Source organism: Accipiter gentilis, chromosome 11, assembly GCF_929443795.1.
Source record: "Accipiter gentilis chromosome 11, bAccGen1.1, whole genome shotgun sequence".
Classification (NCBI taxonomy): domain Eukaryota; kingdom Metazoa; phylum Chordata; class Aves; order Accipitriformes; family Accipitridae; genus Astur; species Astur gentilis.
In genome coordinates, this window is record NC_064890.1 from 16,869,220 (window position 1) to 16,889,879 (window position 20,660).

Genomic DNA, 20,660 nt, shown 5'->3' on the forward strand with positions numbered 1-20,660 from the left:
GTGCCATTATCTGTTTTAATTTGTTTTGGAATACCAAGCCATGCCATAGCGGTTAGCCAATGTTGTATTGTCGCTTTAGAGTTCGTTTTCGCACGCTGGGTCGCAACAATCAAGCCGCTATATGTGTCGACTATTACGGCGAGCCAGACTCTGGGTTTTAACAATTGGCAGAGGGTAAAGTCTGTTTGCCAAATCTCCGAGGCCCTAAGACCTCTGGGGTTAACTCCGCTGGACCACAGGGGTGCTTTTTGGCAATGGGGGCAGGTGGCCACTATGTGCCTGGCGTCTGCCATTGAGATGTCGCACCTTTTGACGAGTGCTTTGGCTCCGACATGCAGTGACTCATGTAGTTGTCGCGCGTCTCGCAGAGTCCAGAGTCCCTTTGCTGTGGCATCGGCTTTGTCATTGCCAATCTGATAAAGTCCTTTGACAGGGTCGTGGCTGTTGACATGTATAACTGACACAGTACCTTGACGCGAGGAAAGTGCTTCTTCGATCATGGCTGCGGCAGGGGATGCTGAGATGCCTGGTCCGGACATTGCTTGGCAAAGTCTGGCAACGAACATGGAGTCTGTTACGATGTTAAGGTGCTCAGATTGAAGCAGCCCACACGCCAAAACTACGGCAGAGGCTTCTAATAGTTGGACTGACAGCAACATATCTGTCATTTTGATACATTGCCACTGTTCTTGTGCTCGCCACACCACGACTGCGGTAGAGGTGGTTGAGGAAGCGTCGGTGAAGACGGTCTGGTCTGTCCTGGTAGTGGTCGGTCTCTGACCTTTTGTGGAAGGTGGATATCTACTATCGCTAGCAGCTGAGTCCATGGGGGTTTTGCGGAATAACAAAGCTCTCCTACGAATCCAAAAAGGGCCAAGGCAAGATGCTCTGAGACTGCCACTGATGATGTTGGGATTTGTTTCCGGAAAGGTAAGTATATTTTTGCAGGTTCGAAGCCCGAGTGACTTAGGGCAAGTTTTCTGCCCTTCATAATGAGGTTTCCGAGATACTCCACTCCCGGGGTAAATGCACGTGAGGCTTTTCCGAGGGCTATCCATTGTACTGGTTTAGCTGTATCAGGGGGTCCTTGTACTAGTGCTCCCACTCCTCCCTCTTTGGTGAAATGGACGTAAAGGTCCAATGGTAGGCTTGGATTCCATCTGGAGAGGACCGCTGTAGACAACTGTCGTTCGATGAAATCGAGTGAGCGCGTGGCCTTGTCTGAGAGGGTCTTTTGTTCCCATGGATGCTTGCCGCTAAGAAGCTCGTACAGTGGGGACATAACTTCTGGTGGGATGAGGATGACGTTGCGCAGCCACTGCAAAGATCCTACTAGCTGCTGTGCGTCGTGAAGCCTTTTGATACTACGGCGAATTTTAATTGCCGGGGGTGTTACATGAGAGCTGGCGATTTTTACACCTAAAAACGTAACTGAAGGACCTATTTTTATTTTTGCTTCAGCTATTTCAAAGCCGTTGGCCTTTAGAACCTTGGAGATTGCTGACACGAGGCTGTCTACGAGGTCTGACGTTGGAGCTGCAATGAGAATATCATCCATATATTGGATAATGGTAGCTTCTGGGTTCGCTGATCGAACGGGCACTAGGGCTCGGCCTACAATAATTTGGCATATGGTAGGAGAGTTAAACCATTCCTTGGGGAAGAACCTTCCAGTGGAATCGCAAACTGGGTTGCTGACCATTAGGGAACACAACAGAAAAGGCAAATCGTTCTCTGTCTTGCTCGTGTAGGGGTATGGAGAAGAAGCAGTCCTTGATATCGAGTACCACACAAGGTTGGTTTGTTGGAACGAAGGAGTTAACGGGTAGTCGTGTTTGTACTGGGCCCATGGCCTGGATTTTTTTGTTGACAGCACGCAGATCGTGGAGCAGATGAAAGCCTTCACCGCTGCGTTTCGGTATAACAAACACTGGTGTGTTCCACGGGGAAGTAGATGGCTCGATATGCCCTTTTTCTAATTCTCGCAGGAGCAATTGAAGGAGGATTGTCAATCGAGGCTCGGGGATGGGCCACTGCTCGACCCACACCGGGTCTGACGATTTCCAGGTTAGCTTGATTGGAGGTGGAGGGTATGCTGCAGTGGCCCTTAAGGTAAATTCGTCACTCTGACGTTCAGCCGGGATAGAGCGTCTCGTCAGAGCAAAGGTGGGACGTTCGAAAGAACGTAAACATGTATTTGGACTTCTGTTTCGGGCCTTCTTTTATCGTGGAGGGTTACTGATATTAATTCAACGCTTTTCTTTGCGATGGAAACTCCTCCTACTCCGCCTACGGTGGGGACATCTTCTAACTTCCAGCCTGGGGGCCAAAGCGTCCGTGGAATGACTGTTACATCCGCGCCGGTGTTGATCAGGAAGGGAACACTGATTGCGGTATCACTGAGCCGAAAGTGGCTTGAAGGGCTGTTACCGGGGATTATGTCGGAGTTGTAAAAGTACTGCCGGCAAATTCCCCATATTATTGGCGGGGTATCGCATTGTACTGCCAGGGCCACTCGAAGGTTTTGGTCTCCAATTTGTCCTTCGACGTTGCGAAGGTAGTTAGGTCTGGCTGGGTCATCGACTGGTGGAACGACTGCTGTGGAGGCATTGGCTGGGCCATAAAGTTGGTGGCTTCTCGAAGGTAGTGGATTTGGAAGCTGCTCGCCCCATGCGGGGTTCGCATAACTGGGCCACCGAATATCCCAGCTGGGAGGGGGCCTCGTGCGGCCCGCAGGTCCCCTCCCCTGCCCGTTTCCCTGCTTTTTTTAGCCTGCATTCTCTGGCGATATGACCTTTTTTGCCACAAGCCCAGCATGGTCCTCTCGGCTTGCCTTGGGGTGGGGGATCAGGCGGTACCGGTTGGCTGTGGCCATGGCGACTTTGGATGGCCATTACTCCGGCTACAGCAGCGCTCACTGCAGCGTGAATTGGGGTCAGATGCTCTTCCCTTGCCACATGCTTGATCATTGCCGCAACACTAGAGCCTGGTGGCACCGATCGCAAAATTTCTTTGGTAGTTTGGTTGCATTGTTGTCGCAGGCAGTCGGTGACGACTGGGCCTTTGGCTTCTGCTGGTGAGTTGGAAGAGTCTACGGCAGCTTGGAGACGGTCTACAAACTGGGTGAAGCTTTCGCTTTCACTTTGTTTTATGGTAGACCACGGGGCTGGCTTAGCGACTATCCCGCAAGTGGTACGGATGGCTTCCCTAGCTGCGCGATTTGTAGCCACAATTTCTGGGGCTCTCATGTTTTGGGCTTGTGCCTGAGGAGTGACCATTGTTGGGTCTCTGCCCATTAACCGCTGTAGGCTAGAGTTTTGCAATGGGTGGTCGTCCCCTGCAACCTTGGCCAGCATATTTGAGCAATTATCCTCCCATTCTTGCTTAAATACTATCATCCCTGCGCCATCGAAAATCATTCTGCACGTTTTTTTAATGTCAAAAGGGAGCCTATCATCGTTGCCAAAAACACTGTCAATTAGGGTGGAAACCATCGCGGAGTTTATTCCTTTTTCCGCAATTGCTTTAATGATTGCTTGTATGTCTTTAGGGTTAACCGGAGAGTAAGTCTTTTGGCCGTTTATTTCCCTGACCGGGAAAGCTAGCGCTGTGGGTGGGGCCCACTCGGCACACGCCCTTTGAAATTTTTTCCAATCTGTGAGCGGTGTAGATTTTTGCAAGCTTTTCTTGACCATATATGACGAGGCCAAGCCTTTAAGTTTGTTAGAGCTTGCTTGCATTTCCTCGTTATCCGAGTCGGAACTTGGGCTGGATGTATAACACTTTGCATCCCGCACGCGCCGCCAGCCACCCCCGTCGTCCTCCGAGTCAGAGGTGGAAGTCGAGTGGTCCGAGACTTCCGGGCTACGGTATCGTTTGTTTGAGCTCCGCCCTCTCCCCTTTCCGCGGGCAGGCTTCTTCCCACCCCTCTCCACCTCCCTTCTGGGGAGTTTCTTTCCTAATAAGGAAATGCATTGGGACACGCCCCCCGACTGGGCCCCGGGCTCCCCTCCCTTTTTCCGTCCGCGATCTCCTCCCACTTTTCCCTGGATTCCCGACTGCGCATGTTTGTGGTGGGAAACGGCTCGCCGCCCCGCCCCTCTCCCTCTTCGCCGGCGCCATTTTGTGGCGCATACGGTGGCGGTCTTTCGCAAACCTCCTCGGGACCCTCGTTGTTAAACGCGTTCTCGCGCACATCGACATTATCACATTTTTGCCGCTGAACCTGTTTTACGGCCAAATTGGGGGTAGGACTGGGGGACCGAGACAACGATTGCGGGCAATCCTTGTCTTCGGATGGTGGGTCAGGATCAGCAGGACATCGTTTGAGTAGTTGCTCCAACCCCCACTTTAGGAGTAACTTTCAAACAACTTTGGGCCGCTTTCCAGGTCTCTTGTTCTTGCAATGCTTCTCGCAATGCTTGCGTGACCCTCCCCCAACTCTTAAGACACTTGCTGGACCCTGAACACATTACGTCCTCTGCAAGCGTTTTCGTACATTTGTCCCAACACTCCGGGTGAAGAATGTCTACAGGACGCTCAATGGTGCTTAATTTAAGCAATCTTGTAACCGCGCATTCGAAGTCTTTAGCCTTACAGTCAATCCCCCACTGCTTATGCAGTTGCGAAACTACCTTGCCGAGAGCTTCCATCCCGGCGGTACGGGAGCGTCCTCCCCGCCGAAGTTGGTCCCGCCGCTCCGGCCGTCTTTTCGCGTCTGTTGAGATTCCCGATGTCCCGGCCGCGCCTTCCCGTGTACTGGGGGCGCGGTTATTTTTCGTCCTCCCGGGTTTCGGCACCACTATGTTGCCTCTTGTGAGGCAAGGCGACCCGGTTCGGAGAAGACACGATGGCAAAACGTACAGGCCGTTCGGGCTAGTCACACACGGACACCAACGTGGTGGATGGCAAAAAGCGTTTATTTCCCCCGTGTCGCTTCCTTATATAGCCACGGTGCGCTTGCATCACCACTGAACTGCTGTTGGTTAACGTAACTGGAGGGGGTGGGGCCCTACCTTTCCGTACACCGTGAAATCTTCCGATCGGGTTACCTGTCTAACCACATCCAGCGAATTCTTTTTTTTGGTTATGGTGCTAAAACATGTAAAAGACATCTGATCAAGTGTCCCCATACTGGCTTTAAAATTGACGGGAGGCCATCAGGTGTTTGGTAACACATTTCTTTCTTGGTTAGAATATCCAAAGTGTAAGGTTTAAGTACTGGGTTATTTTCATGTCTCAGGACTAATGACCAAAGTGATAGCTCCCATTCAGCTAATTTGGAAATAGTGTCATGGTTTAACCCCAGCCAGCAACTACGCACCATGCAGCTGCTCACCCTGCCGTGCCCGCCCCCCCCCCCCCCCCGCCCCGCCCAGTGGGATGGGGGAGAAAATCAGGAAAAGAATTAGAACTCATGGGTTGAGTTAAGAATGGTTTAATAGAATAGAACAGAAAAGAAGAAACTAATAATGATGATGATAACACTAATAAAATGACAACTGGAATAATAAAAGGATTAGAATATACAAATGATGCACAATACAAGTGCTCACCACTTGCCAATCAATGCCCAGTTTAGTCCCCCAGCGGCAATCCCCCCCCCCCTCCCCCCCCGTTTATATACTGGGCATGATGTCCCATGGTATGGAATACCCCGTTGGCCAGTTTGGGTCAGCTGCCGTAGCTCTGTCCTGTGCCAACTTCTTGTGCCCCTCCAGCTTTCTTGCTGGGCTTGAGAAGCTGAAAAATCCTTGACTTCAGACTAAACATTACTTAGCAACAACTGAAAACATCAGTGTTATCACAGTCTTCTCATACTGAACCCAAAACATAGCACTGTACCAGCTACTAGGAAGACAATTAACTCTATCCCAGCTGAAACCAGGATAAATAGGTAGAATTTAATTTTGAAACACTGAAAGTCTATCAGCCTTCCTTATTTTTATGTAGCATGCAAGTTAGGACTGCTAGAGTCAGAGACAGCATCACCAGCAATTCTCTCACGTGAGTTGGGCCAAATGGGCAAACCAAATCTGATGGTTCCATCTTGTTTGATAGTCACACAAACCATTAGCAGGAGTTGCAGAACCTGGAAAAAAAAAAAGGGGGGGGGGAGGGTTAGTCCTTTTTCCTTACTTTCCTTACTTTTTTTTCTCCTACTGTTCTCATTCCCTTCACCATTTCAGTTCTGTGATTGAGGTAGCTCCTCTCTTCTCAGAATTTTGGCTTTATCTTTCTAAGAGCCAGTGAAGAGAAAGTCTCCTCTTGGAGTCTGCCAGCAGGCAAATTTTCCTTTTATAATGTGCCGGGTTTATGATTGAAAGTTATTCTCCAGCCCTGAGCTGTGACTGAAGCCTCACAGCCTTTTGTATGGGGAAGGACAGATTGCTGATGTTGAGATTTAAATGTGAGTAATTACAATATATGGGCAACTGTGATCCGATGAGAGATATTTTTTCCCTATCTCTTTCCTAGTTCTAGAATGGAGAGTGTTTAAGGAGGAGACTTTATTGTGAATTGCAGATAATAGTTTTGATTGCTGCATTGTGCTTGGCTACTTTACTTTGTTACTTTAACAGAAGTCTTAATTTTTAATTACTCAAATCTTTTTATTTTAGAAAATTATCAAGCTGACTTGGCAAATATCACCTGTGAAATAGCCATTAAGCAGAAACTGATAGATGAACTAGAGAACAGCCAGCGAAGGTTGCAAACACTGAAAAAACAATATGAAGAGAAACTAATGATGCTACAACATAAAATTCGAGATACTCAGCTTGAAAGAGATCAGGTTCTTCAAAACTTAGGTAAGAAGTATGAAATAATTTAAATCTAGATGTTGTGTAAGATATTCAAGTTGAATTGTTTGCTACTTCCCTACCTTCCTTTTTCAAACATGATAAGAAATTGCAGAAAACAGAAATAGGTTTGTAGCCATAATGCCAGTGAATCATACTTTACTCCTCATTTCTACCAGAACTGAGAGAGATTTTTTTTTAAAAGATACTGCTACTGACAGGTATTTAATTTGATTGAATAAGCATTTTCAGTTTTCTAGGTGCTCTCATTTTAACATAGTCCTTGAGATAGTTCCTGAATAAAAAGTTCTTTCCTGCTCCTCCGTCCCCCATTTCTTTTGATTTGCTTAAAATAATAACTAGGATCAGTGGCCTTTCAGAGGTGTTTTACTGACTAAACTTTTTTTGAATATGTAATAGTATTGAGATGAAAAACTCAGGACTCTGACTCAGGAAGTTCTAAACCACAAATAGTTGAACTTTGGGAGAGTACTGGAGGAAGTGTTTTGTTTGTTTCTTTTTTAAAATATACTGTATATGCTTTATAGCTATATACTTATATGCTTTTGCTGTTCCCTTATTCTTTCTTAGACCTTCCCTCTCGATCAGTGACAGAAAAGTCATACTAGGCTTGATAGCTCTTTAGACTGTTATGACCTTGTGCACATATGTGTGAACAAGCATGTCTGTATCTGTCTTCAGGTGCTCAGATATTTGTTGTCTAGTACAAAGAAATTGGAAGGAAAGTGTTAATACTTGATCTCTTATCCAAGAACACATACTAGGTGGAAAGTTTGAAGCAGTGCAGATGACAGTAGCTAGAGGCAAATTAATTTTTTCAAAGATATTGCAGATAATGCTATCAAAGCAGAGGAAGCGGTCATTTGCTGTGGCTGGCAAAGTGAAAACATCCTGAACAAAAGCAGATTAAGAATTCCCTTTTGCTCTAGGTTCTGTAGAGACCTATTCAGAAGAAAAGGCAAAAAAAATCAAGTTGGAATATGAAAAGAAACTCCAAGCCATGAATAAAGAATTGCAGAGACTTCAAACAGCACAAAAGGAACATGCACGATTGCTTAAAAATCAGTCTCAATATGAAAAGCAACTGAAGAAACTGCAGCAGGAGGTGACAGAGATGAAGAAAACCAAGGTATATTTCAGTATATTGAAGTGTTGTTCAATGAATGTTTAGTGAAAAATGGATTGAAATCTCCTGTGCATTTATCTACCAGATAACTCTGTTCTTGCTGTCAGCTGCTCAAAAGCCTGAAAACACAAAATATATGAAGACTAGGCTTGTTGTGGTTTAACCCCAGCCAGCAGCTAAGCACCATGCAGCTGCTCACTCACTCCCCCCATCCAGTGGGATGGGGGAGAAAATTGGGAAAAAAAAAGTAAAACTCCTGGCTTGAGATAAGAACGGTTTAATAGAACAGAAAAGAAGAAACTAATAATGATAATGATAACACTAATAAAATGACAACAGTAGTAATAAAAGGATTGGAATGTACAAATGATGCGCAGGGCAATTGCTCACCACCCGCCGACCGACACCCCGCCAGTCCCCGAGCGGCGATTCCCCGCCTCCACCCCCAGTTCCTATACTAGATGGGACGTCCCATGGTATGGAATACACCGTTGGCCAGTTTGGGTCAGGTGCCCTGGCTGTGTCCTGTGCCAACTTCTTGGGCCCTGGCTGGGCATGAGAAGCTGAAAAATCCTTAACTATAGTCTAAACACTACTGAGCAACAACTGAAAACATCCGTGTGTTATCAACATTCTTCACATACTGAACTCAAAACATAGCACTGTACCAGCTACTAGGAAGACAGTTAACTCTATCCCAGCTGAAACCAGGACAAGGCTATTCCTGGGGAAGAGGAGTGGCTTTTAGTTTTAATGAACAGAAATTTTGGTATCACACATGGAGAAGCTTGCACTGCTTATTAGCTGTTATTCAGCGCTGAGTGAAGATACATTAGATGGAGGAGGTAAACTGATAAAAGCATGTAATATACTGGAAGATGGCAATTTGAAGAAACTCTGTGAGTGGGAGCAGGCAGCAGTAGTTCAGTGTAAACAGCTTTTCTAAGTGATGACCTCTTTACAGGTTCGCTTGATGAAACAAATGAAAGAAGAGCAGGAGAAAGCTAGAATGACTGAATCTAGAAGAAATAGAGAGATTGCACAGCTTAAAAAGGAGCAACGCAAACGAGAGGTGATTTGACAGATAAAGAACTTTCATTTGGAATAAGCATCTATCCTGATGTGCATCTGCTTGTAGGCACACACCATGTGTGTATGCATTAACTGAGGCAGGCATGTACCTGTGTATTTCTGCCAGTCAAAATGCTTGTAAATTGGTTTAACTTCTATGATAACTTGGTTCCTAGCTTCAGGTGATATGTGCAACAGAAAATAGAAGGCTTATTGAATATTTATATCAGTATTGTTTTATTAGTGAATCTCACAAAACTGTTGCTACTATCTTGCTTGCATGCAAGTATTCTTTTTGATAGAGAATTGATATAGTGAAACACTTATTTTCATTCTGCACTAGAAAGAGCAAGAAACAATTATGACTTGCCCACTTCATGTCACAAGTTTTACAAACTTGTATTAGTGTGTAAAGGTCTTTTTTTATACAATACAGTCCTTGTGGCAGATAATGGAAAAAACCTATTTGCTGCTTGTATTTTTTCACAGCATCAGCTCAAGCTTCTTGAAGCTCAGAAAAGAAATCAAGAAGTTATCTTACGTCGCAAAACTGAAGAGGTATTGTGGTAAAACAGTAATACAACTTTGAAAACAGAATATTGTATCACTGTAACTTGGAACGTGGTTTTGGGGAGAGGTAATCGTGTCTCTGCACTGTGTTTCAGGTTACAGCCCTTCGTCGGCAAGTAAGGCCTCTGTCTGATAAAGTGGCAGGAAAAGTAAGTCGAAAGCTGAGTCTGCCTGAGCATCCTATACAGGAAGCAAGTTCTAGCTCATCAGTTGAGCACGATGGTTCAAGAACAGCAGTGCAGCAGAAGATGAGAATTCCTGTTGCAAGGGTTCAAGCATTATCTGTAACTGCAACAAATGGAACAGGGTAAGGTTTAAAACTCTTTAGTCCTCTCAAGAGAACTGAAAATTGCATGGACTTTCTAGCAGATAATCTTGTGATGCATATTGCACTGGTTATTTTTCAAATTGCTGTCATGTAATGCTCATGAAATGGGTGTTTTACCATTATCAAATGGAATTTGAGTTTTGTGGGTTTAAGACAGTGTGGAATAATATAAAATGGCATTAAAGAACAAGTTGCATTAAGAAACCCCAAAATTTCAAAATGCAGTTAATCTGCTCTTAGACAAATGCCCTTGGTGGTCCAATGCCTGCAGTGTTCTTAAGTACGAAGAAAAACTTGTTGGAAAACACAATTTAATGTATTGGGTTTATTGGTGATCTTCCACTGGGGTTTGAAGCAGATCCCCTTGTTAAATAAGGAACAAGTCTTAGGTGGCATTCTGTTTCAATGGTGCATCATACAAGATACCACAGTGTTTGATACCTGTTTTTCAAATGCAATATATTAAAGGATGGTAGAGTTCAGGGCTGGGTGCAGGTAACTGTCTGGTGCAATGAAAAACTGAAAGAAATTCTGCAAGAAATTTTAAGTTGTCTTTCAAAAATATTCTGGCCTGATCATTTCCACATTCAAATATGTACTTTAGACTTAGATGTATGTTTCTCTTGAATTTATCACAGAAAGAAATATCAGCGGAAAGCAGTGACAAGCAGAGTTTACTCCTCAAAGGCAGCCAGGATGAAATGGCAGTTACTTGAACGTAGAGTGACTGATATCATTATGCAGAGGATGACCATTTCCAATATGGAGGCAGATATGAACAGGTTACTTACGGTGGGTGATCTACTATGCACTGTTGCCTGTATCATCTTATTAAATAAAGTGAGAGCAGTGCATTTATGTTTGTTGTAAATGAATTGCTGTGAAGGTGGCATAGGCAGTGACTTGGAATCCATTGCCATCAATGAAGATGTTCTTAACTACTCCAGTAAGCACTTGTACCATGGGATTGCTGTGCTTAGTAAGAAATAAAAAGCATATTAATAGGATCATGTGCAAATATGTTAATATATTCACCTGTATAACTACTTCCTGTAGAAATCACGATATGTTAGTTAAAGTATAACAAGGAAAACAAAACAAAACAAAAAGATGTTTAAATGCCCTAAGTATTTACTAATTCCTTTTTATGTAATATTATGTCTTTGGGGAAAATAGCAACGTGAAGAACTTACAAAAAGAAGAGAAAAGCTTTCAAAGAAAAGGGAGAAGCTCATCAAGGATGGGGGTGGCAGTGAAGCAGATAGAAACGTCCAAAACATAAATGAAGAGATGGAATCACTAACTGCGAATATAGACTACATTAATGACAGCATTACTGACTGCCAAGCAAACATTATGCAAATGGAGGAAGCAAAGGTAGGTCAAATATTAATGCAAAAATGGTAAAACGGAGAAAAGAAAAAAACCCTGTGGTAACCTTGAAAATGTTCTCACTTAGAAATTAATTTTGTTTTGGCTATATAATTATTGAATCAGAAAGTGAAAATTGGTGAAAACTTGGGTGAAGTTTGAAATGAGGAGTGTTTATACAGCTGAACTTTTAGATCTGAGTTTTAATGTCAGTGTAATGCAAGTTAAGATTGCAAAGCATTTAAATGTCAAAGCTGATGCTTTCTATTCTGCTGGCATTAAATTAATATAATTCTTGGGACTGAAGGCTAGCAGCTTGTATCTTCCTGCATCTGTTGGTATGCTTCCACTCCCTTGAATTGTTTTTGTATACTTTAAATATATTTAAATATTTTTGTATGTAAGAATTTATGTAAATTCTTTATATTGCTTTTTAGTATATTTTCAATTATGGAACAGTGACTTTCTATAACTAAAGAGCCTTTTCAGGCCAAGTTGCTTGTTTAGGGTTGTCATTTTCAAATAGTAATTTAGTGAAAAGAAATCGTCTATTACAATTGATGTAGAAATTTGAATAATACCAAAAGCAGTGAAATCCAAATCTGAAAACTCTTATAATGTGCATAATACCTTACATGATCTAGCAGGAAGAATCCGCCACATAGTCTCCTAGGTGTCTTGGCATATGGGAGCATGAAGTCTGAACTGTAATACTTACCAGTATTTTTATATGGCAGTTCTTGAGTTCTCCCTCTCCCACCTTGGGCTAATCTGTGCTTTAATGCATATTATATTGCCAGCAGTTTCTACTATTTTACTCACACCAGAGCTTCAATCTTGGACATCATGGTGCATGGTTACAGGACTTTACCAGTAAAGAAATAAAGAACACAAAAGGCTTAATAACTCTTAAGGGTACCAGAGCGCTTAATACTGACTGAGAATAATTGGAAGAAAAATGAGGAAGAGATCTAAGGGGAGAAGCCTTCAAATTCATGAAGGCTGCAGAAGAAATGCATTTATTTCTGCATCCACTGTGAATAGCTTAGCTTGTGGAAAGAAGGGGTCTGAATTTGGAGTTTGATAAGAGCTTTCTAATAGGAAAGAAACTGAAGCACTGGAAGAGACTGGGAAAACTGCAGTGTCTGTACCGTGGGGTGTTTTAGGTATAGTTGGGAAAAGAGATCTTTCAGGCATGGTTTAGAGGTACCAAAGAGATGAACTGGGTGATACTGCAGCATCTTCACTGTTTCTGTGTTCTATGATTAGTGTAATGATTTGTGAAAAATGCTTTTTTTTAAAATCTGTTTTTATTGTTGCACACATAGGAAGAAGGAGAGACCTTGGATGTAACAGCAGTGATTAATGCTTGCACTTTGACAGAAGCTCGATATTTGCTTGATCACTTCCTCACAATGGGTATCAATAAGGTAATGCATTAAGTGAAATATATGTGTGCCAGGACTATGCCATGTACCAGGAGCAGAGCTGTGCTGACATAAAGACTGACTAATGTGCATTAGATAAAGCAAAGCTGGTCAACATTACTGAGTCACTCTGGTTCTTGGGGTGAAGGCCCTTGATATTCATTGTCCCCTTCAACCTGTTGCCTGTTTTTCTACTCCCAATAGAGCCTACTTCACTTTACTAATTACCTCATGTTGTTCCTATAAGAGCACTAGCTTTTCATAATCAAATAAATACCTTTCTGTGTTTTTCAACAAGCTCCTACAGAATGGTCAGGATCTTTATTTAAAGACTGGTCAGCCACTTCCTTAAAAATATGAGCCTTTAAAAAATTTATTGATGCATGGCATACTTTACTCAGGCTTCTACTTTTGAGTAGAGCAATAGGGGCTTTTTCTGAAAGCCTTGGAGCAATATTTTCAAAATGAGTATTTAGCAGTTTATAACCCTGTGCACACATGTATCATATGCCCTTGCTGCTGCTTTTCTTTCTTTGGCCTTTCTTTGGAGGCCATACTCAGTATCATTGAATCAAATGAAAGATTTCAAGGCTATTGAAATGGGCTCTCAGTCAGTCCCATTGACCAATTCTCTGTTCTTTTTTGCATTTTTGATTCATCACTATGCATGTAGTAAACTTTTTTTTTTTAAATAAAAAACATACAAAAGAAAAAAGAAAAGAAAATTTCCACTATTACATTGGCTTCTGCAAATTTCAGTCTTTTGATTTTTTTTTTTTTTTTTTTTTTTGTTTTGTTTTGTTTCAGCCCTTGGGTGGGTTGAATGGATACCTGATTCCTTACAACAGTTAATATGAGAAAAGTGCCTCTGACTTACCCAGTTAACAATTTCTCCTTATCATAAAAAGCTCCGTTACATGAAGGTTTTTCTCCTCTTTCTGATAAGTAATAATTTTCTGTAGAAAACCAGAAGGTTTCTAAAGGTGTATTTTCCTGCAGAATTGGTCATTCCTGCTGTCTATTGTTTGTTTCCACATACAAAATATGTTTGTTGATATGTTGTTTTAGTTCATGATAAAATCAGAATCTAATGTGTAAGTCCATAGTACTACACTTTCTCAAGTCCTAGCACTCCAAGTCCTCTGATATCCTACAAGTCTTTGAGAAGATGTGTTGCATCTTCATTTTCCCCTACTGTTTCTTCTGTTTGGAAACAATTCTTTCTAAATTTCTTGCTACATTTTCTACAACTAAAAAATTCCCACTAATCCATGGGTCTAGGGAAGTTCCCTTAGAGTGGATTCTCTCTTAAGTTGGAATATGAGATCTTTCAGCAGAAGCTGAAAGTTCACTGAGTGATACTGTAGGAAAGATTACAGTTCTAGGGCTTGGTTTTGGTTGGGTTGGGTTGTTTGGTTTTTGTTTGTTGTTGTTGTTTGTTATAGTATCATAGATAAAAAAGTACTTGTGAAAAATGGAGGTGTTGATTTTTCAGATGCTTGCTACTCTTAAAGAAATGCGAAGAATCTGTGAATTGTACTTGGGAGTCACATCCAGCTTAGCCACTATATGCATATTTGCAAGGCAGAGTGAGGAACACAAGTTAAATGAATGCTTAATGAATCTCTTAACAAAAACCTAAACAAAAACCAAACAAACACCACCACCCACCCACCCACCCCCCCATAAACCAACCCTCCCCCCAAAACCAAAAAAATCCCTTTAGCTGACACTTGATCCTTAGGATGTGAGGGGAAGGTTACAATGTACACATTGTTTGTGTTTGTAGTTTTTAAAAAGTTTTGGCAATTCTCATTTTGTAACAAAAGAGAAGTGCTTTATCACAACTCATCTTTTTCTTTGTCTCTCCTAGGGTCTCCAAGCAGCCCAGAAAGAAGCTCAGATCAAAGTTCTTGAGGGACGCCTTAAGCAGACAGAAATTACTAGTGCTACTCAAAACCAGCTGCTGTTTCATATGCTAAAAGAAAAAGCCGAGTTAAATCCTGAACTTGATGCTTTGCTGGGTCATGCTTTGCAAGGTAATTTTGTCATCTTGTATTCTGAATAGTCAGCTGCATGTCATGTTTGCCTTTCATGCATGCTGTACTGGGCATTCTAGGCTATTTCTTTTCTGAATAGATGCTGTATTTTAACGTCTTAAGCTATTTCACAATTGATGTGCATGTATGTAATTTTTAAGTATATCCCCTCGGCAGTGATATTTAGGAAATAGAGAAGTTTTTTTTATTATTGAGACTTTTAAAATTTAAATAATCTGCTTGTTATTTTTACAAAAGTCTATGCATTTACAATTTGGTATCTTTTTAACTTCTGAATGTGAAATTCTAAATAAGCATTCCTGTTCAATCTTCATATGTTAGTGATTTTGAAAGTGGCATTTTATGTCTGTTACGGCATCTATTCTACTTCTCATGAGATGATATTAAGAAAAATTTAGAATACAATTGGGTACTTTTGTTTTATTTCTTTTTATAAATGGATATGTTTTGATTGGAGTGTTGCTTTTGTTTCCTTGTTGCTGTTATTTATACAGACCTAGATAGCATATCGCTGGGTAAGTATGTTTAGCTTTCTGTGTACTGTACAGCTGCATGAGTTACTAATTCACTCCTGTTCACTAACTGGTGCATCTTAGAATTTGTGAGTGTGTGAAGTTTGCATGAACTATTCTGTAAATGTACTCATTATCATGAGCTTACAGAGCATTTCTTCCTATCCGAATCTACCTATAGCCCTCATGTTAGATTTGTCAGATGAGAAGTGAATACAGTAAGCAGAGCTGTATTTCAAATTTATGACTTGCTGCTTACGAACCTGTAGTATGTTCGGACTACATAAAGCTATTTTGTGATGTATCACTGCTATAGTTGTGACAAATTCTGCTCTTCAGGCCTGGGGGGGGGAAAAATTAATTCTTAAGATGCAGGTCATTTTTAACCTTTTACAGGTAGCTCATTTTATAATGTAAATATTGTACAGAATGCAGATTTTACCTCACTTTTTCACCTGGGTTTAGAACTGACTTCACTGATTTTGAGGAGTCTGTTGTTGTTGTTGCTTTTAAATGATTCCCAAATAAATTACACTTATTTTCTCCCCTCCCTTGTTCCCAGCCACAAAATTGGGTATGTTTGAAACTTGGAAAAAAATATTCCTGATGTCAGTAACAATTCTTCTTGTATTATCTCGTGTTGCTTCTAATCCCATTATGCTGTCCTATGCTAGTCTGCATAGGCATCTGAAACATTTCAAAAGCAAAAAACTGCCTGAAGGTGTATAGATCCTCCTCTAGTGTAAGCTGGTGAGAACTTTGCCAGTTTCCTGATAGGTGACACCTGAAGACCTGTGTCAGGGCATCTTGCTGCATACAGCCAGTATTTATTCAGGAACCTCAGTTGTTATTAATATCATAGTGTATCTAAAATAGACACTTAATGTGCGCACATGTGTGTGTGCTCACCCCTGTTGGAGTGAGAGCAATGTTTCTCCAGCCAGGAAGTTAGCATTGCATTTTCTTTAGCTCTGGACAGGCTTTTACTTATTAACAGCATCTGAGCAGTGAAAAGACACTTATTAAATGCATTGAAACAGTAGCTCTATCGTCAATGTTTTTGTAGAGTATGTGTCATCAAAGAAGCTTTTTTTTAACACTTTGCAAGCATGAACTGAGGCTTTTAAAACACCTAAGCTACTCAGGACTATGGTAACATTTTACAGGAAGGAAACTTCACTGCGGTTATATCTTGGCTGAATATGCTATACTAACCTCAGTCCACACCAAAATCCAAACTTGATAGTGTGTGTTTTGTAGATCACTAGCGGCTAAAACTTTTGAGCTGCAGGGAGAGCTGTAGTACAGTACTACTACTGTTGTACAGTTGTAGTTGAACAGTACTACTACTGCTGTAATGAGGCTTTGAGGCTGGGACTGCCAGCTGGTTAGCAAGAACTGTTGGTACAGGGGCTCTCTGGTAACCTGACATGATTCCCAGGGGTGGAAGTGTGGGTGGCAGCAGATCCTGAGACCAATTTCATCAGGCTGCTTGATAGCTCAGTGGCAGTACCCAGCCAGCCCCATCTCAAGCAGAGGGGTTGCACTTCCAGGGTGCTTGTGAACTGTTCCCTTGATGCCTACTTTCAGCTCTGATATCTTCAATAGTTCTTAGCCATTTGAATACACTTAGCTTGACTAAGTTTGGACATTCCCCACTGTCGTTGTGCACCTACATTCAAGCGTAGACTTAAGAAAAGGGTTCAGCCTACAGCAAAGCACATCACAGGCTCAGGTTTTGACCCTCAGAATGGGTTTTTGAATGCACACCTGCCTTGCTTGTATGAGCCATCTGCCATTTGCTATCCCATCTGCTTTTGTGGAGAGTTAACATGACCATGTTGAGTCCTGAAGCATTGCTGGAGTGATTACTTTCTAAAGAATTGTAGGAGCTGCTTTTCCTTCCTACCTCTGACATCTGGACATTCATAGATGTGACTCACAGCCATGTATATGCAGATGTTGAGAGGGCTGGTCAAATGTCACTTCCTTTGGATGAACTGTGCTGGTGTACTGCATTGTACTGGTACTGTCCAGTTGCCTCTGCATGAGGATGAAGACAAGTCATCAGAAAAGCCCTCCACTGTTCTTCAATCATTGGTTTATTAGCAGTCATCTCAGCCGCTCCTTGCAAGCTGTACTGCCTTTACTAACTTTATTGTTCCTTTCAACTCTTCTTGCTCAGGACATCTTGCAGAATCTTGCTCTTCTGCCTCTTCTCATTTCTTTTCATTGATTCTGTGTGCTGCTTTCTATCTGGGGACTTTGTGGAGTCTTCTTGTACTGAATTGTAGACAAACTGAAGAAAAATATCGATACATGTCAGGTCACATGAATGTGAGTTTACAAATAAAATCCCGTCCTTTGTGGCTATCCTCCACTTTCTACTTTGTTACCTGTAAAAGCTGTTCACAGGTTATTTGAGAAGGGGATGAAGTAACATCACCCTAATATGAATCCTCTATTTAACAAAAAAAAAAAAAAAAGGCATTTATTTTATTGATGCTGCTTTTGTGCCTTGCTAGAAGGAGCAGTACTCTAGATTATCTCTTCTGCAGAAGACATAAAATAATAATATGTATAGAAAAGGTTTAATGTGGGTTCAAATCTGGGATGGAACAAAGAAGAAAGTTCAGAGTGCTATTCCTGTGACCCTGCTTTCTTAATTATCAGAGATACAACAATATTATAAAGATTACATTGTTAAAACTAATACAGCAGTTGAGTACCTCTGAAGTGCATTGTTGGTGTTGGTGCTAGATTGATATATGGCTTTGACTTGTTCAGGAAACACTTTTAGATGCAGCATACAAATGAAGGCAGCATTTTCCTTTTCTTCATTCCTTCTCAGAATTAAACTGGAGACTATATATCTTTCCATTCATTCTCCAAAGCATGAACTTGCGCTTAAAACATACACATGGACAAATCTATTTTAATACGGGTACCAGATATATTGGTTCTTTGCATTACAAATGGTATCTGGTTTCTGGCAGAAATTAAATAAACAAACTTAAAGAATCTCTAATAGTAAAGAAGAGATGTAATGGAATGTCATTAGAAGATTATTTAACCCTTAAAATTTCATGATTACGTTAAAAAATAAGGGACTTCACTTGCAGGAATGTATTAACTATGTCCTTAAACTATGCTTAAAATGTATTATTAGAATAATGTGCAAGTTAGGGGATTTGGTTTCCCAAGAATTTGGAATTGATTGTACGTATGCCCTCAACTGGTTGTCTCAGCTTAATGTTTTGCACTGTTTGCATGCAGACATGTTAATCTGATGTTTGACAGTGTTAGTGCGTGACATGCATGCTGGTTTTGTCTTTTGTGGACAGGTTTGTGTACCCATTTTACTTCAGGAACATTTCTACTGAACAGCTTCATTTTACAGTTAGCTTCAATACAATTAATCTCTTTTTAGGAAGCAGTTCTATAGTATTAAATTGTGGCATCATCCTGTTTTGAAACCTAAATGCTTATATACTAATAAAGTGCTTGCTTCTTGTCAGCCCAAATGGTGCCATTCTGTACAAGCTGAGGCTGAGTCTCAGCTTGCTAGCTACTTAAAAATAATTTTTATTTTTCATTATAACCAGGCTGATTCTGTCTTAGAGCAAGAAGATTACATAAAAAGAGGAGGAAGAGACATCCTTACTGTCCATTGATTTACATCCTGTCTTTTCCATGTCTTGCAGTTAATTTCCTTTGCTTTATCTTCTTTCTTCCAGATTTCCTTCTAGAATTTATTTCTGGTTTTCCGTCATCCCTGTTGCTCTGCTACAGTAGAAGACCGCATTTGGCACAATAGGCCTAGGTGTATGATTTATTTAGATTGTATGAAAAAATTTAGTTTAGATACCAGGAAAATTCAATGGGGACTGGCTAGGAAATAGTTAAGGTATTTTGAAAACCCCTGCCTTTCGTATGTTGTTCATCTACGTTCAACATTGTCTGAGCTGTTTTGTATAGCACTTAAAACCTGCACATCCTGTTGTAGACAGACAGACTAACATTATTCTTTTGGAAATTTTCTAGAAAATGTGGAAGATAGTACTGATGAGGATGCCCCATTGCATAGTCCTGGGACAGAAGGAAGGTGAGCAATCTTTGTTAACAGGTAACTGGATTTGGCTCTAGAAAAATTACTGTCACTTCCTCTTTCTGTAACACATCATGTATCCATTAGAAGATACCTCTGACGTTGTTTTGTTCTACTTTGTCCACTATTTCAGTAGGAAGAAGAATCAAATAAGAATACACATTCTGCAAAAGTATGGCTATTTTCTTTCTAACTGTGGTGCAATTTTTTCTTTTAGTTCATTATCTTCAGATCTTTTGAAGCTTTGTGGTGAAGTCAAACCCAAAAGCAAGGTAGGCTGTACAATGATGATGATAATAATTCACACTTCAACAGCACCTTCTGGGGAATGCTCTTGCTTTGCACTAGAGATATTAATGAATGAACACATGCAAAAGGTGAACTGACGTACATTCATGTGATTTGTATGTAATATGCTTTTGTGTGATACTCCTCTCTGAGAAGCAATGATAAAAATGTACTTTTCCAATATTTTGTGGTTGAATTTTTACTGTTTCAGAATGAGATATGTTCTTTCAATTACTAGCACTCCAAACTGGAGTAGATTTGTGGTTTAGTATTAGTTAGGCTGCAGTTTAATGCTAATGCCAGCAGGAACTGAGAATTTGCTTATTGTTTGTGATTTTTCTTCTGTGGTCATAGAAATGTAAGGGAAGTTTGTAAAAGAAACAGAGGTTTGACCTCCAGGCTCTTAATTGCAGTTGGCATTGGAGGAATATATCTAGGCTGGCTGCAGTTTAATACTAATGGCAGTGGGAACTGGAAACACGCACACTGATTGTGATTTTGCTTCTGTGCTCACAGGAGCATAAACCAAGTTTGCATAGTAAATAGAAGCCTAGCCTTCACTCTTCTAACTGCAGTTGGCTTTGGAGGAATATACCTAGGTTGGCTGTTGCATTATTGGTTGCATTCATTGGTGTGCAGCTCTTTGGACAGGTAAACTGAGTGAGTTTGGCCTGAAAATGTTGGCATAAAATAAGTGTCATTTTTGTAATGGCTGTATTGAGACTGGACCTTTGTCTTCCTCAGTGGCCTTTCTTTCCCTGAGGAATATATCTTAATTTCACAGCATCGTTACACCTAACGTGTATGATCACTTTTTTAAGAATGACTATGTTGCACAAAGCTCGGCTCCTTTGTGAGGTTTTGTGTTGTTTTCAAACAGTTGAAATGCTGAACAAATCTTAATTCATGTTGGCCTAAACTACTTTAAGTGACATAAACTAAGAAAGAAGCAGAGCTTTTGTATCAGAAGGAGCAACA

At 41.3% G+C, this 20,660-nt stretch overlaps 1 protein-coding gene across 9 annotated transcripts in view; it reads left to right on the forward strand.

Annotated features, from left to right (window-relative positions):
* Positions 1–20,660, forward strand: part of KIF21A (kinesin family member 21A) — a 102,525-nt gene that overhangs the window by 59,154 nt on the left and 22,711 nt on the right. For 6 of the 9 annotated variants that reach the window (XM_049813923.1, XM_049813926.1, XM_049813930.1 and 3 more), the window contains 12 exons: positions 6,621–6,809; positions 7,751–7,950; positions 8,912–9,019; positions 9,508–9,576; positions 9,684–9,895; positions 10,555–10,708; positions 11,093–11,293; positions 12,616–12,717; positions 14,588–14,753; positions 15,269–15,289; positions 19,331–19,391; positions 19,612–19,666. In XM_049813923.1, coding sequence (XP_049669880.1) covers positions 6,621–6,809; positions 7,751–7,950; positions 8,912–9,019; positions 9,508–9,576; positions 9,684–9,895; positions 10,555–10,708; positions 11,093–11,293; positions 12,616–12,717; positions 14,588–14,753; positions 15,269–15,289; positions 19,331–19,391; positions 19,612–19,666 — 1,538 coding nt within the window. The remainder of the gene's footprint in view (positions 1–6,620; positions 6,810–7,750; positions 7,951–8,911; positions 9,020–9,507; positions 9,577–9,683; positions 9,896–10,554; positions 10,709–11,092; positions 11,294–12,615; positions 12,718–14,587; positions 14,754–15,268; positions 15,290–19,330; positions 19,392–19,611; positions 19,667–20,660) is intronic. The other 3 variants (XM_049813925.1, XM_049813928.1, XM_049813929.1) reach the window with 1 other exon arrangement.